Source organism: Nothoprocta perdicaria, unplaced genomic scaffold (genome assembly GCF_003342845.1).
Source record: "Nothoprocta perdicaria isolate Ctin4 unplaced genomic scaffold, notPer1 scaffold_54, whole genome shotgun sequence".
NCBI classification, from domain to species: domain Eukaryota; kingdom Metazoa; phylum Chordata; class Aves; order Tinamiformes; family Tinamidae; genus Nothoprocta; species Nothoprocta perdicaria.
In genome coordinates this window covers 3,280,620-3,292,764 of record NW_020455799.1, presented here as the reverse complement: position 1 = coordinate 3,292,764, position 12,145 = coordinate 3,280,620, and the positions used below count along the sequence as shown (strand labels likewise).

The 12,145-nt window shown below is 46.7% G+C and overlaps 2 protein-coding genes across 2 annotated transcripts in view; both read right to left on the bottom strand.

Moving 5' to 3' along the window:
* BATF3 (basic leucine zipper ATF-like transcription factor 3) overlaps window positions 1-906 on the bottom strand; it is a 5,376-nt gene extending 4,470 nt beyond the window's left edge. Inside the window, exon 1 of the mRNA XM_026048398.1 lies at window positions 841-906. Within this exon, the coding sequence (XP_025904183.1) occupies window positions 841-906 (66 nt within the window). The remainder of the gene's footprint in view (window positions 1-840) is intronic.
* Window positions 907-3,553: 2,647 nt separating this feature from the next.
* NSL1 (NSL1, MIS12 kinetochore complex component) overlaps window positions 3,554-12,145 on the bottom strand; it is an 8,780-nt gene continuing 188 nt past the window's right edge. Inside the window, exons 2-6 of the mRNA XM_026048397.1 lie at window positions 11,936-12,020; window positions 10,334-10,464; window positions 7,431-7,485; window positions 5,161-5,228; window positions 3,554-4,885 (exon numbers count right to left, since the gene is read on the bottom strand). Of these exons, the coding sequence (XP_025904182.1) occupies window positions 4,607-4,885; window positions 5,161-5,228; window positions 7,431-7,485; window positions 10,334-10,464; window positions 11,936-12,020 (618 nt within the window). The 3' untranslated portion in view covers window positions 3,554-4,606. The remainder of the gene's footprint in view (window positions 4,886-5,160; window positions 5,229-7,430; window positions 7,486-10,333; window positions 10,465-11,935; window positions 12,021-12,145) is intronic.

The following is a 12,145-nucleotide window of genomic DNA, read 5'->3' as shown; positions in this document are numbered from 1 at the left end:
GGGCGCGTGCAGCGACACGGGCTCCCACGCGCGGCCCCGGGACGAGCCCCGCGCCCCGCGCGAGGACGGCGCCTCGGGCCGGGATAGAAACATTTTCACTTTCGCTACGTGCCCTGTTCCCTTAAATAATAAGGAAATGCCGCACGTTTCTTGTAAAGGCAGGCAAGGCAACACCGAACAGAACGTGCAGGCGCCCCCGAGACAGGTCTCTGCCCAGGAGCGTTTCCACACCACCATTTCTCATCCTTACAAACCTTTCTGTTCCTCCCGAGTAATGTTTGCTTTATCCTTCCGAACACTTTTCCAACACTTAATTGARCTGTATCTTCTCCCTCAGCTCTACAGGAAGCGAATGCCCGTTTGCACTGGCGGATACGCAGCACCATCCTCGCTGAGCTGTACGTRTACTTGTGTATGGTGCCTGCTGTGCATTCCTGATTGTGCTCAACCCGCACGCAAAAGCACATCCATGGGAGGGCAAGTGCCCCCAAACTGCCGTGCTGCCAGTTGCAATGCCCCAGGTATCTTAAATTACTAATTTGGACACTTCCCTATTTTTCTGGTTTCCCCAGAAGTTTGAGTCATTCTCAACTCGCACAGCCTTAGCCGAACATCAGGTTGCAGAGTCTGCGAGGTGAGGAAATGCAGCGCATCCTTTCAGGAAGACCTGGCCAGCAGCTGGGGCTGCGTGTGAGAGCGCCGCGCTGCCCGGGAGCCGAAGCGAAGCCTCTGCTCCACCGCAGGTTTCCTGGTGACTCGGGGACCRTCCGCTTGCTCAGTATTACTGAAAGACCTGAATGGGACTTCCCCCCGGGAAGCCCTTCGCCCCAGCTGCTCCACCTCGCAGCGGCTCTGCTGTCCGTTTCCAGGCCGCCAGGGCTTTGCTTGGCCCTTCTCGGAGCACATTTCGCCCACAAGGACCGAGCACCCATGAGCCTCACGGACCCTGCGGCCACAAACCACAAGGGCTCCCTCGGCTTCCTTGCCCAAGTGCCACAACCGCAGAGCGCGCTGGCTYCTTCGAGCACCCCGCGTTCCTTCCAAAGCGGCTGCAGCTCCTGCTCCCTCGGCGCCTCATCCGCAGCAGCGGTGCGGGGCGCCCCAAGGAGGCAGATGGTGCCAATGGGCCGCTGTCCTGCTGAGCGCAGCAGCACCAGCCTCTCCTGGCTTTAGCTGTAGCCCCAGGGCAGAGCACAACCGCTATGGGTGGGTTGTGCTCAGCCCCAGCTTTGGAAATGGCCCCGTTTTCCCTTAAACTGCTCATCATGGAGTTACAGGAGCAAACACAGGTACCCGTGGGGAATTAGTTGGGACAGTTGCTTAAGAAGAGAGCACTACGTTCCTTGTCTTTGCAGCTTAAGCACATTTTAGGCAAAGCGTAAGATTAGAGGTCAGTATTTGCATGAGCTCAGAGAACAGCTATATTCTCTCTTGCAAAAGCCATTTATGAGCAAACGACAGTGACTTTGGGGGAAAAAGCGGCTCCTTTYGCCCAGAGGGACTGTGAGTGCACCCCGCGTGGAGCTTTGTGCTCCTCCGGCAGCAACACCGCCACCAGCGGCACCTGCACAACCGGAGCATCCGACTGAACCGAGGGCTGCCCAGCTCGGCAAGGAYGTGTGCGTGCTGTACACCCACCCTGGCGAGGAGCTCCTGGCAAGAGCCAAGGCCTTCCCAACATCGTGGAGAAAGGCGGCTTCCCAGATCCCGCCAATATGGGGCAAATCACAGAAAAGTCCCTCTGAGCCCCAGTACCGTCCACTCCTGTTCAGCACGGCAAAGGAAATGAAAAGTCAAAATTTGCTTATGGAAACAGGTTTCTGCTTAGCGTTGAAGTTATCTCTGCTGCATCTGTAGAAATGCCTACACAGTAATTCCAAGCAGCGCAGCAGTAGCGGCGCAGCGCTGCTGTGCGGGAGTCCAGACTGCTCAGCTGGGTTCACATTTTAGAGCAGCAATTTTATCAGTGATTTTTGTCTGCAGTGAAGCAATCTACACACGCTCAGGGTTGCTCAACGCACTCCAACGCAACGCCGCCTTTCTGGAGAGCGGTGGCTTGAGGCCGCCGCGGGCCCAGCCTTTCACGCAGCCCTTGGTGCCCACAGGAAGATTTCTGGGGCTAAGAAACTTGAAGGCCGTTTGCAAACGTTCCCAAGCACCCATTGCCACCGAGCTGTCTTACAAAAGTCTTACAAGGGCTATATTAAGAAGAACGACCAGACATTTCTTGATGCAATACCAGATCGCCCAAGTTAAAAATAAGGTGCTTGAAGGTTGTGACATTTCGGTAGCAACATGATTAGACGCTTGTCTTGCACAACAGTGCAGATTTCTATGAAAAGTTAACTAAAGGACACAGCACTATCATGTCCTTTGYGAAGAACATACGCAAGTGTCCTTTATTTTATGTGAAAAGGTGAAATAAGTATTTTGATAGTGGGGAAGATCCATCCCAGACACTGCTTGTTGCAAGTACCTCTTGATGCAGACTTGAACAACTGAACACTCGAGTGCCRAGTTCAGCTCTTCACCCGACCCTCATTTCAAGCACCTTCCATTGTCCTTGGCCAGAAGAGACCCCCCAGAGCTCCAGAAACTCTTAGCTTAAATGGTGCATTTGGGGTTTTAATTGATTTTTCTTTATAGCCAGTGTTTCCAGCTGTTTTCTTTTCCCATCCAGCTGTGACTGAAACGAGGAGCGCAGAACAAGGCACCATTGCCCTGGCRCAGGTACCGGGCATCCGTTTACACGTCTTCCAACCCCTCCCTAGTCCGACTGCAGCCTCCTAGCYAAGTGTTACCATGCACAGCAGGATGAGTTCGTTAAGTCCCTTCCAGGTCTTAATCCACAGTGCTCTCCCTCCTTGTTCCTTAGAACATGTCTGACGTTGACCCTCTTAGGTCAACATCCCTACTCCTCAAAAATCCTAGACATTAYCTTTACCATCCAGCATCCTACCATCCTACTATCCAGCAGGATTCCCTGACCTTCTCTATTACTGTAGGAAATGCTCAGACACGGTGGTAGACACACGACCTTGCAGTGCTTGGTCCAGAAACAGTCAGACTATGGAGCGTGGATCCCAATGGCGGGAGCGCTGGTTCCAATTTTCAGCCCTGCCAGGAGCACCCGTTCCCAAGGAGCAGGGACAGCAGGTTCCTGTGTGAGGAGCAGCCCCAGCCCCGCGTTCCTCAGCGCTGCAGTTCCAGGCCCTCACACATCCTGTCTTCTCTYCTATTAGAGGCTGTGTAGCCCTGACATGAGTAACAGTTGTGAGTTCAAAGGCACTGAAAGGAACTGCTGCAGTTACTCGAGCCCCAATGTAACACAGATGTCCTCTGAAGTGTGACCACACTAATGCCAGGATTAGAAGGGACAACATGATCCGAAACTTTGATCTTTCTTAATTGATTTAATTTGCTTTGTATAAAAACAGAAGTTCATATATATAAAAGCAATCTGAAACAAGTATTTACATGTGATTRGCTATACAAAATCTCAATACAGATGCTGATGCTCATCTTTTCAAACTTAGCTGCTAAAATCTGTCACACATTTTCTTCAATTTTCCRATTCTTAAACACAAAGTTGGACCACCTTCCTACCACAGTACATTTTATTAACAAAAGTTTTTCAAAAAACTCATGTTACTGTGTGACAAAACACACATTGGCCATGAGTGTATCCTGCAAGCTAGAAGTTATGAATGGTTAAGTCATGCTACTCTARTTAGTAGCACTGTGCAATTGTCTAGGTACAAATGTGTGGGGAAAAAAAGCATAAGAAAGCTCAACTTAACCTCATTTACTGTCAGTCTACATTGATTTTAAAAGTTTAGTCAAATATCACAGATGCATACATGACCAAAGTCAAGATCTTGTAATGTGTAGAAATACTGTCCAGGAAACCCCCAGACTGCATATTTGGAATACATGAAATGAAAATATCAGAGAAGATGTGTATGGTCCATTGCTGTTCAGAATAGCACACTGAAGGTAAATATATACAATTATAAAAACTCTATGTTTAAACATGACTATAAATAGGGCCAGTTGACCTAAATTCAAGGAAGGTCTAATAGCAGGGACCAATTTTACACTTACATGTGGATTTTCTAAACTGTAACATCACACTAAAATGGTGTTTTTAATATATTCCATTATGAAATTCTTTTTAATTCAACTTACTGAGGAAAAACAGTCACCCCAGTGAGTGCAGGTGAGGGTGTATTTGGAGAAGCAGATACTCTCCAGCCTCCTTAGGCACATGCTTCATGGAAACGAGCAGTCTCTGGCCTACAGAAAGACTGCCCATGTGCACAAAGCATGTGCACAACTCTGAAACATCAGCACCCACAGCGAGCCCTGCAATAAAAGTGCAAGAAATGAGGGTTAATCACTACATACACTTGCTGGATAGGTGCTACTGATAGGCTTAGGCTTTCATATACCAGCGGGGTCATAGTAAGAGGAGAAATATTTTTAAAAAGATCCMAGATTAAATAGTTAAGATAGTTCTTAGGAAGAGCACTGAATTAGAAGGGAAAAAGCAACASAGCACAAGAGGACAACTGAGTCTCCAATCTCAAAATGCTAGACGAGAGATTCAGGTGCTCAGCGCGATCTTCCTGCGGCGCAGCGGATAGCGTCTCGCTTGTGCCAAGTCTGCAGTTCTCTTCCTTTKCAAGAAAAGGCAAGTGTCTTTGTTGGGATCAGTGCTCGTTGGTGTGACTTCTACCGGCGAGGGGGCGTTCTTGGCCTTGTCCTCCCCCTTCACCTTASAGGCAGCAAACACTTCTTCCCGCAGCTTGCAGAGCTCCAGCGTTGGTTGCCAAGTCAGTGCTTGGGAAAAGCCTTCCGCTCTTTCTATGAGTGCTGGGAGAGACTGCAAAAACAAAGCCAAGCGCCGCCGGTTACACGGGAAAGGCCAGGGCGGCAGCGAGCACAACGCGCTGACGAGAAGCTGACAGGCACAGGAGCACCAGCACCAGCAGAGCTGGAGTCCCAAACTAAAGCAGGACTCCATTTCAAGAGCACACAGGCTTTTTTTTTTTTTGTACAAAATTATAAGCTAGGATTGATTAGAAATCGTATTTGATGACATTTTACCCAATCAAGGCAAGAAATAACGTATCCTCATGGAGTACACAGAGCTCTCACCTTCATTATGTCACCGATCTGTTTGGAGGCCGTTTCTGCCTGCTGCTTCAGCTCTGCCATGTAGGTATCTAGCAACAAACAAACAAGGTGAACCTCTGAAATGCAACCCCTTGCCCCATTCATCATTATTCACTTCTTAGGTTAGACAGAGAAGTTGTAGAGTCCCAGCATATCCTGCAGCACACCCCTTTCACTGGCAAAACCATCCATATTGCAAATCACTTGTAGCATCMTAGCTTTGCAGTTGACAGCTGATGTGTTTTATCTTGCTGTTATTACTCTCAACCACTAAATAGGCAGCAGTGCTTAGAAGTCTCCACTACAGCAAGCCACAAAGTTCTTTACTTAGAAACCCTACAGGTTAGACAAAGCACAAGAAACAAAAATAGTACTTGAAGTTTGAAAATCAGCCAAGTTCACATGTGCTCTCCCATTTCTCCCTGTAGAGTTCTCTGCAAAGCTACAACATCACCAAAGACTTTCCACCAAGTGTGCTGCTGGGAACTAACTAGTCTCCATCTCCCACTTAATATTCTTACTATTTTTAACTCTACTATTTATTTTTACTATACTGTTCTTACTGTCTTTTAGGGGCAATCTCATCGGTGCTACTGAAGATGATTTAAGTCAATCACCATATTCTAGTGCAAAGTGTTAGTGACCTCCTGCAAGTGGCAAGAGACAAAATTCACATGTCTGCCTGTATGCACAATGTACTAATTAGACACTAATTAGGCAAGATGTACTAATAGACTATGGAAATGGATGCTAAAGTGTACCATCATTTGGCATTTTGGATGCTAAACTGCACCATCTTACAGCATTTGGAGGGAAAAATAACATAGCAGCAGCCTCTCTAAATGCACAACAGAGGCTAAGGAATAGGTAGTCTCCAAAAGAGAAATATGCCCTTAATGAARGCTTTTTACAACAGGATATTGAGATTAAAAGATGGTGATGCTATGAAGTTCCAGCGAAGGAATAAATAAATTAAAACCAAATAATTACTTGAATTGTTCTAGATACACAGAAAGACTGATACGCAGTTAAAAGAAATTTGCCTGCAGTTGAGCTTTACATGGACAACATTATATTCCTCAGTGTTCAAGGCTTTCCAAAACATAGGGAAATGAAAAAAGGAAATGAAAGGTATTGAGTAATCTAAACATTTTTGGTTTCTGGCCACTGTACTTGCTAAACTGGGATACATACACTTCCCAAAGACTACATAGATACTAAAATTCAACACAAACTCTGTTGTCTTGGTTAGACAACGCCTTCACTGTTACCTATCCTGAAAGGCAGCACCTTAGTGGAAGCTGTCAAGGAGCAGCACATCCACATCACAGGGTGTGGATCTGGACACCAGAAGCTAAAAGAAACCAAATATGAAGTGCAGCTTCCCTGCTCCTGCTGGTGCTCTGCTGCACAGGCTGGCATTTCTGGAAGCCAAGTCTCCTACTGCTTACAAAGAGGAAACGGTGCCCTGAGTAAACCACATCAGCAGGCTCAGACCTGGAAGCTTGAGCTTTGCTCCTCAAACCCCACTTACCAAAGCTGTTTGTTACCCCAGCTTTATGTTATGTGCAGTAATGCAGGCTGACAGCTCTGTAACCACATTTTTCAAATTTCCACAATGTTGGTAAACTCCATAATTTTCAATAGTAAAGAACAGGCACATGGGAATTTGCCATTTCCTCAGGTGAACCTCATAACCCTGTTCCAAGACATTCACATAATTTGAAAGATTGAATAACCTTTCAAAAGCACCTAACGAACTTAGGGCAATGTTTACAGTGATGTTTCTTCTCCAACACTAACAAATCACATAAACAGGATCCAACTTCATACCTACTTTACAAATTAGGAAATCTCCAGAAGAAACTAATAGATCAGGGAGAGGGCGAACCATTTCCAGTACTTACGTGAAAGGAACATAAAAATTGTCCAAGTTTAATGTCAACAATCCATCTAGCTCTGCATCTTGCCTTGTGGTTAAGGAAAGAGGTAAGAAAACCTGTTGAGTTGACAATTTCTCCGCAATATCCACACAGTGGCCAGCTTTTACCTTTAAGCACAKTGCCCAACAGCACACAGCATCAAGAAAGCCGGATAAAATTTAATAAATTGATGTGGCAATATATTCTGCTATGAAAGCCTTCCAGCTGTTTTGCTGAACTATTTGAAGGGAGAAAACTTTTTAAACAGTAACAGGCAGCAAGGCAGGTAGTATTCTCTCAACACAGGTGCCTCCCTTGAGAAATCTTTACCTTGAGAAGGTGGTGATTTTATCTCTTCTGGTYTTACCACAGGCTTGTAGAGCTTCTGCATATTAAAAAAAAAAAAAGAGAAAATTTGAAATACCCTCTTGCTGTAATACATACGCAGCAGTTAGGAGATGGTGGTGTTTAGACAAAGAGCCCATTGTATGTATATTTTATGTCAGTTACTGGAAACAGTGCTCTGGTTAGCACAGTTAATATGCTCACTGTTCACAAGTCTCCAAAACTTACTTTAGTTTGTAAAATTCTATTATTAATGGGCAAGGGTTTCTAGGCTGCAATCCAGACATTCGGGATGAAGCATTGCCATCTGCTGCACAACTGAGGAACAAGAACTGCTGCACTTTCTAAGGAACCACTCACAAAACCGGTACGATTTCACAGAGCCGTGAACTTCAWCAAAGGCGACATTTATACATAAAACTACAAAAAAGAAAACTGCTTTAAATCACGATATTATTTCTCTGCGAGTATTTATGCCTGAATAAGGACATTCTCCTTCACAAGTCAGGCTCTCTGGCTCCTTGGCCCTACTGTGCATCTTGTGACTTGACATCAGTAACTGTGTCAACGTCACATATCATTTAGTTTTAGTCAAAGGAGAATTATAAGACACTGCTGGGGAAAGAGGAAACAAAGAAAAACAAAGCAACGTAAGTTGTATCATCTTTAAGTTAAATAYTTTATCCTCTTAAGAGTTATCCCTCATTCTTCCTGAGCTAAAGAAAAAGGTAGAAAATTATTTATTCCTCCTTGCAGCTCTATTGAGCAAAACTTTCACAGCTGACACATCATTTGCAAGTCTACAGTGACAGCCCCAGACAGAAGAACGCTGCAGAACTATAGATGGAAAACCTGCAGGAGAAGCCTTGCTTGGGCAGGTGTAAGGAGATCATCACACTAACGGAACGGTTCTCTCTAGTTAAACCTGTTATGTGCAGCATCTTCACAGTTACCTTGTGTGGCAGAAAATACTCATGTTCATAACATTTAGGGTGCAAAAAGAACCTGAGAACTCCTCACTCAACAAGGAAACCACGAGAAGCTACACAGAAATAGCTGAGAGGAAAAAAGCCACTTCGTTTACAGAGGTGCACTAGAAACTTCCCATATGTTACAGACACAGAACTAAAATAATCACCCAGTTGTGTTGTTACAAAATCCGAAAGGATGAACAAGAGACGAAAGGCAGGCTGAGAGGCATGCTAAATATTCCTGTACTGGCAGAGCATCTTTTTCCTTTTGCAAAAATATTAAAAGGTCAAATTAAATCCTTGAGTTATACATTAGCAAACTGAGTATTACTGAGGCTGGAGACTCCACCACCTTCCATTGGATTTCGTTCCAGTGTTTGACTAATTAATGAGATGAGTGTTTTTCTCTTATGTTTAAATGGCATCTCCTGTCTTTCCATTCGTACCCTCTTGCCCTGTCCCTGGGCACCACTGAGAAGACTCTAGCTGTCTCCTTTACTCCTCTTTCAAAAAGTATTTCTGTTCACTGGTAGGATCTCCCAGAGCCTTCTCCTCTTGATGCTGAGCAGGTCCGGCTCCCTTGGGTTCTTTGCACACCAGATGCTCCAGTTCCTTGGCACTGGAGCCAACTCCCTTGGCAACTCCCTGCTCGATGCAGCCCAGGACACCGTTGCTCTTTGCTGCAAGGCAGCACTGCTGGTCCACATTCGACTTGCCGCCCACCAGCATCTTCTCTGCAAGGCTGCTCTCCAGCCGCTTGGTTTCCTGCCTGTACTGGTGCAAGGCAATTGCCAGAATCCCAGATCCCATCTGCCCGAAGCTCCTTCTCGCTCTGCTTGAAGGCAAAAGTAATACTTGCTTTCTTGCAGTTCTCAAGAACTTCCCCTGATTGCCATGAGCTTTCAAAGGTAACTGAGCAGCTTTGCAATAACATCAGCATGAGCCGAGCTCCTCAGCAGCCATGGGGACATCCCGTCAGGTCCCGTGGACTTGTGTACTTCCAGTTTGGTTAAACGTTCCCTAGTTTGACCCTCCTCTACCAMGGGTAAACCTTCCTTGTCCCAGAGTTCACACTGGTTCCAGGGGCCTGTATTTCTGGGACAGTCTTACCCTTAGGGACCAAGGCAGAGAAAGCATTAAGTACTTCAGACTTTTCAATACTCTTTGCCGCCAGGTGCCCTGCCTCGTGGAGCAGTGGGCCCACATTTTACACATAATGACAGACAGAAAAAAAAAGTGTCTTTTTAGGATGACATAAATGATGGAAAGAAAGTTGGTCCCTGATTAATCCAACAGGTCAGGAAAATACGGACTTAGCATAGCTGCAAACGTGAAATTTAGCATCCGAGAACGCGAGTGGGCTGTTTTATGCCAAGAGTAATTTTACACCGAGTGCCACAAAACAGAGAAAACACTGCATTTATTCATGACTTTTTTTCCCTTTCTTTGCTGAACACTTGCTTATCCAACAAAGGTGCTCAGGAAAAATTTGGACGCCTTTAGAAAGTCATATGCTACACATGATAGTATTTACCTATCTATATCATAACATTTAATACTTCAAGAGCAGCCTTCAGGCAAGGATTTCAGAATCCCTGATAGGACAAGATAAATACGGGCCAAGTGTCCYTAACACATGAGTAATCCTGTTGAAGCAACGCTCAGCAAGTAACTTGCCAAACGGTGCCACAGCCCCAAACTGCTCACACTTCACAGGACTTCATAGCAACCCTCAATTTACTGAAGAACAAATTAAGACAAATTAATGCAAAGAAATGACTTCATTATTTGGGGAAAAAAAAAAAAAAAAGAAACAACGGAAAGGAACTTACAAATGAAGATTTAGTGAATTCTCCTAACTACTTATGACCAGCAACTACTCCAGGCAAAGTTTGCAGGAAATTTCCGGTTACTCACCAGCATCTCCTGCTCCTCCTTCATGGTCTGGACAGCGTGCATTAGTATCTTTTTAGGCCATTGCTTACGTTTTGTTGCTGTCTCTACAATAAGTTCATCAAACTCATCTTCGAGAATCTTAATGTTTGAATCTAAAATCAGAAGCATACAAAGTTGTTATAAAAATGCTCCTACATTTCCCCCCCCTTTGAAACAAAGTTATTAGTAAAAAGCTGTAGATTTGAAATAGTAATCATGTATGATTACCATTGAAGATAAAGGCATCTGCCCTGAAACTAATCATAAGGCCAAATGAAAACTGGAAAGCTTTTAKCTGCACACCTTTCAAAGCTAACCCMTGGGTCCCATCAACGGGCTGAGCGTAACCAGCAAAGCCACCTGGTCTACTGCTAAAGAGCCGGTTTCCAGCTCCCTCTCTTGGTCAATCTGTGCAGCACAGGATGCTCAAAGTCAAAATCAAGGGGTTGGTTTGGGGTGTTTGGGTAGAGGCAGAGACATGRCAATAAAAGTCCTTAAAGACAGAGCGGAAAGGCTCGAGCTGCTGGCACACCAAAAACATGGTGCACCGAATAGCTGACCACTTGGTGGTTCAAACTGGACCCAGATCAGACACGAGCACGTCACTAACATCACGTCAAGCAAAAGAGCACAATACAGCACAATTCCCACTTTATAACAGAAGACAGGAAAACAGTATCTCAGCTGGCACAAAGTTAGATTGTAAAGAGGGTAACTTAGTGAAAACAACATCTACAAACTATTTCTATTTTTGAACAAATTAGAAATAGGCTAAATTAAGGTTGAATCGGTTAAGCATTTCGCACCATGAGACCAATGCATTTTTGACCTTTTGCAGGTCAAATTTGGACTTGGTATCTCATGGGGCCAAGGCTTAGCGACATCTTTAAAACTACAATCTGAAGACAATATGGAAATATTTTACTTTCATATATCCATATTAAAATAAAAATCCTTGGGAAAAAATGCTTGCAGGTTGACTTGAATTGTGATTTTTTTTTTTTTCATTTTAGGATGGAGCTCCTGGATTGGGAAGAAAAGGTCATGTGCCAGGTACAGTTTTATCACTCTGGATCTGCATTTGCTGAAGGTTTCTGAACAAAAMCCAGGAGCTCTTCCCTCACAACCTGATCAGCAGGCGGGTTTTCGGCTTCGTGCCAGCGCGGAGCACTGAGCTGCAGGCACGAGCACCTGACGCGAGCACAGGCCAAGAGGCGAGTTACCCGGGGCTGCTCCGCGAGCGCCATTTCGGCAGGCGCCCCCTCAGCGCCAGCCGCCCAGCCCCGGSCCGCGCTTCCCCAGGCGCTCCCCGACCGCTTCCAAGGGCGGAGATGACACAATGTCTCCCGGCAACCCTCTCCCGTGCCTGCCTATCCCCGGGGGGGTTGGTTTGCTGGGCTAACACCCCCCGGGAAGGGGGCACCCCGGCTGTGCCCCTCACGGGGGGCTCTGCGCCCCTCGGCTCGCGCCCAGCGCCCCAGGGCGGCGGCTGCGCGCGGCCGGGGCTCAGGCCGGCCTTGCCGGCGCCTCGGGCACGCTCTCCCGTGGCGGCCCCGCGGGACACACACGCGACGGGACACGCACCGCTGTGCCGCCCGCCGGCGCCCGCCGCCTCCTCGCAGGGCGGCCCGCCGCTGCTGATGTTCTCCCGCAGCGCCGCCTCGAAGGTCTGCAAGACACGCACGCGCTGCACGGGCCGCTCCGCGCCGCTCCACACCGGACCGAGCCGAGCCGAGCCGAGCCGCCCCGAACCGAACGGGGCCGCCCCGCAGCCCCCCGCCGGCCGCCTCACCC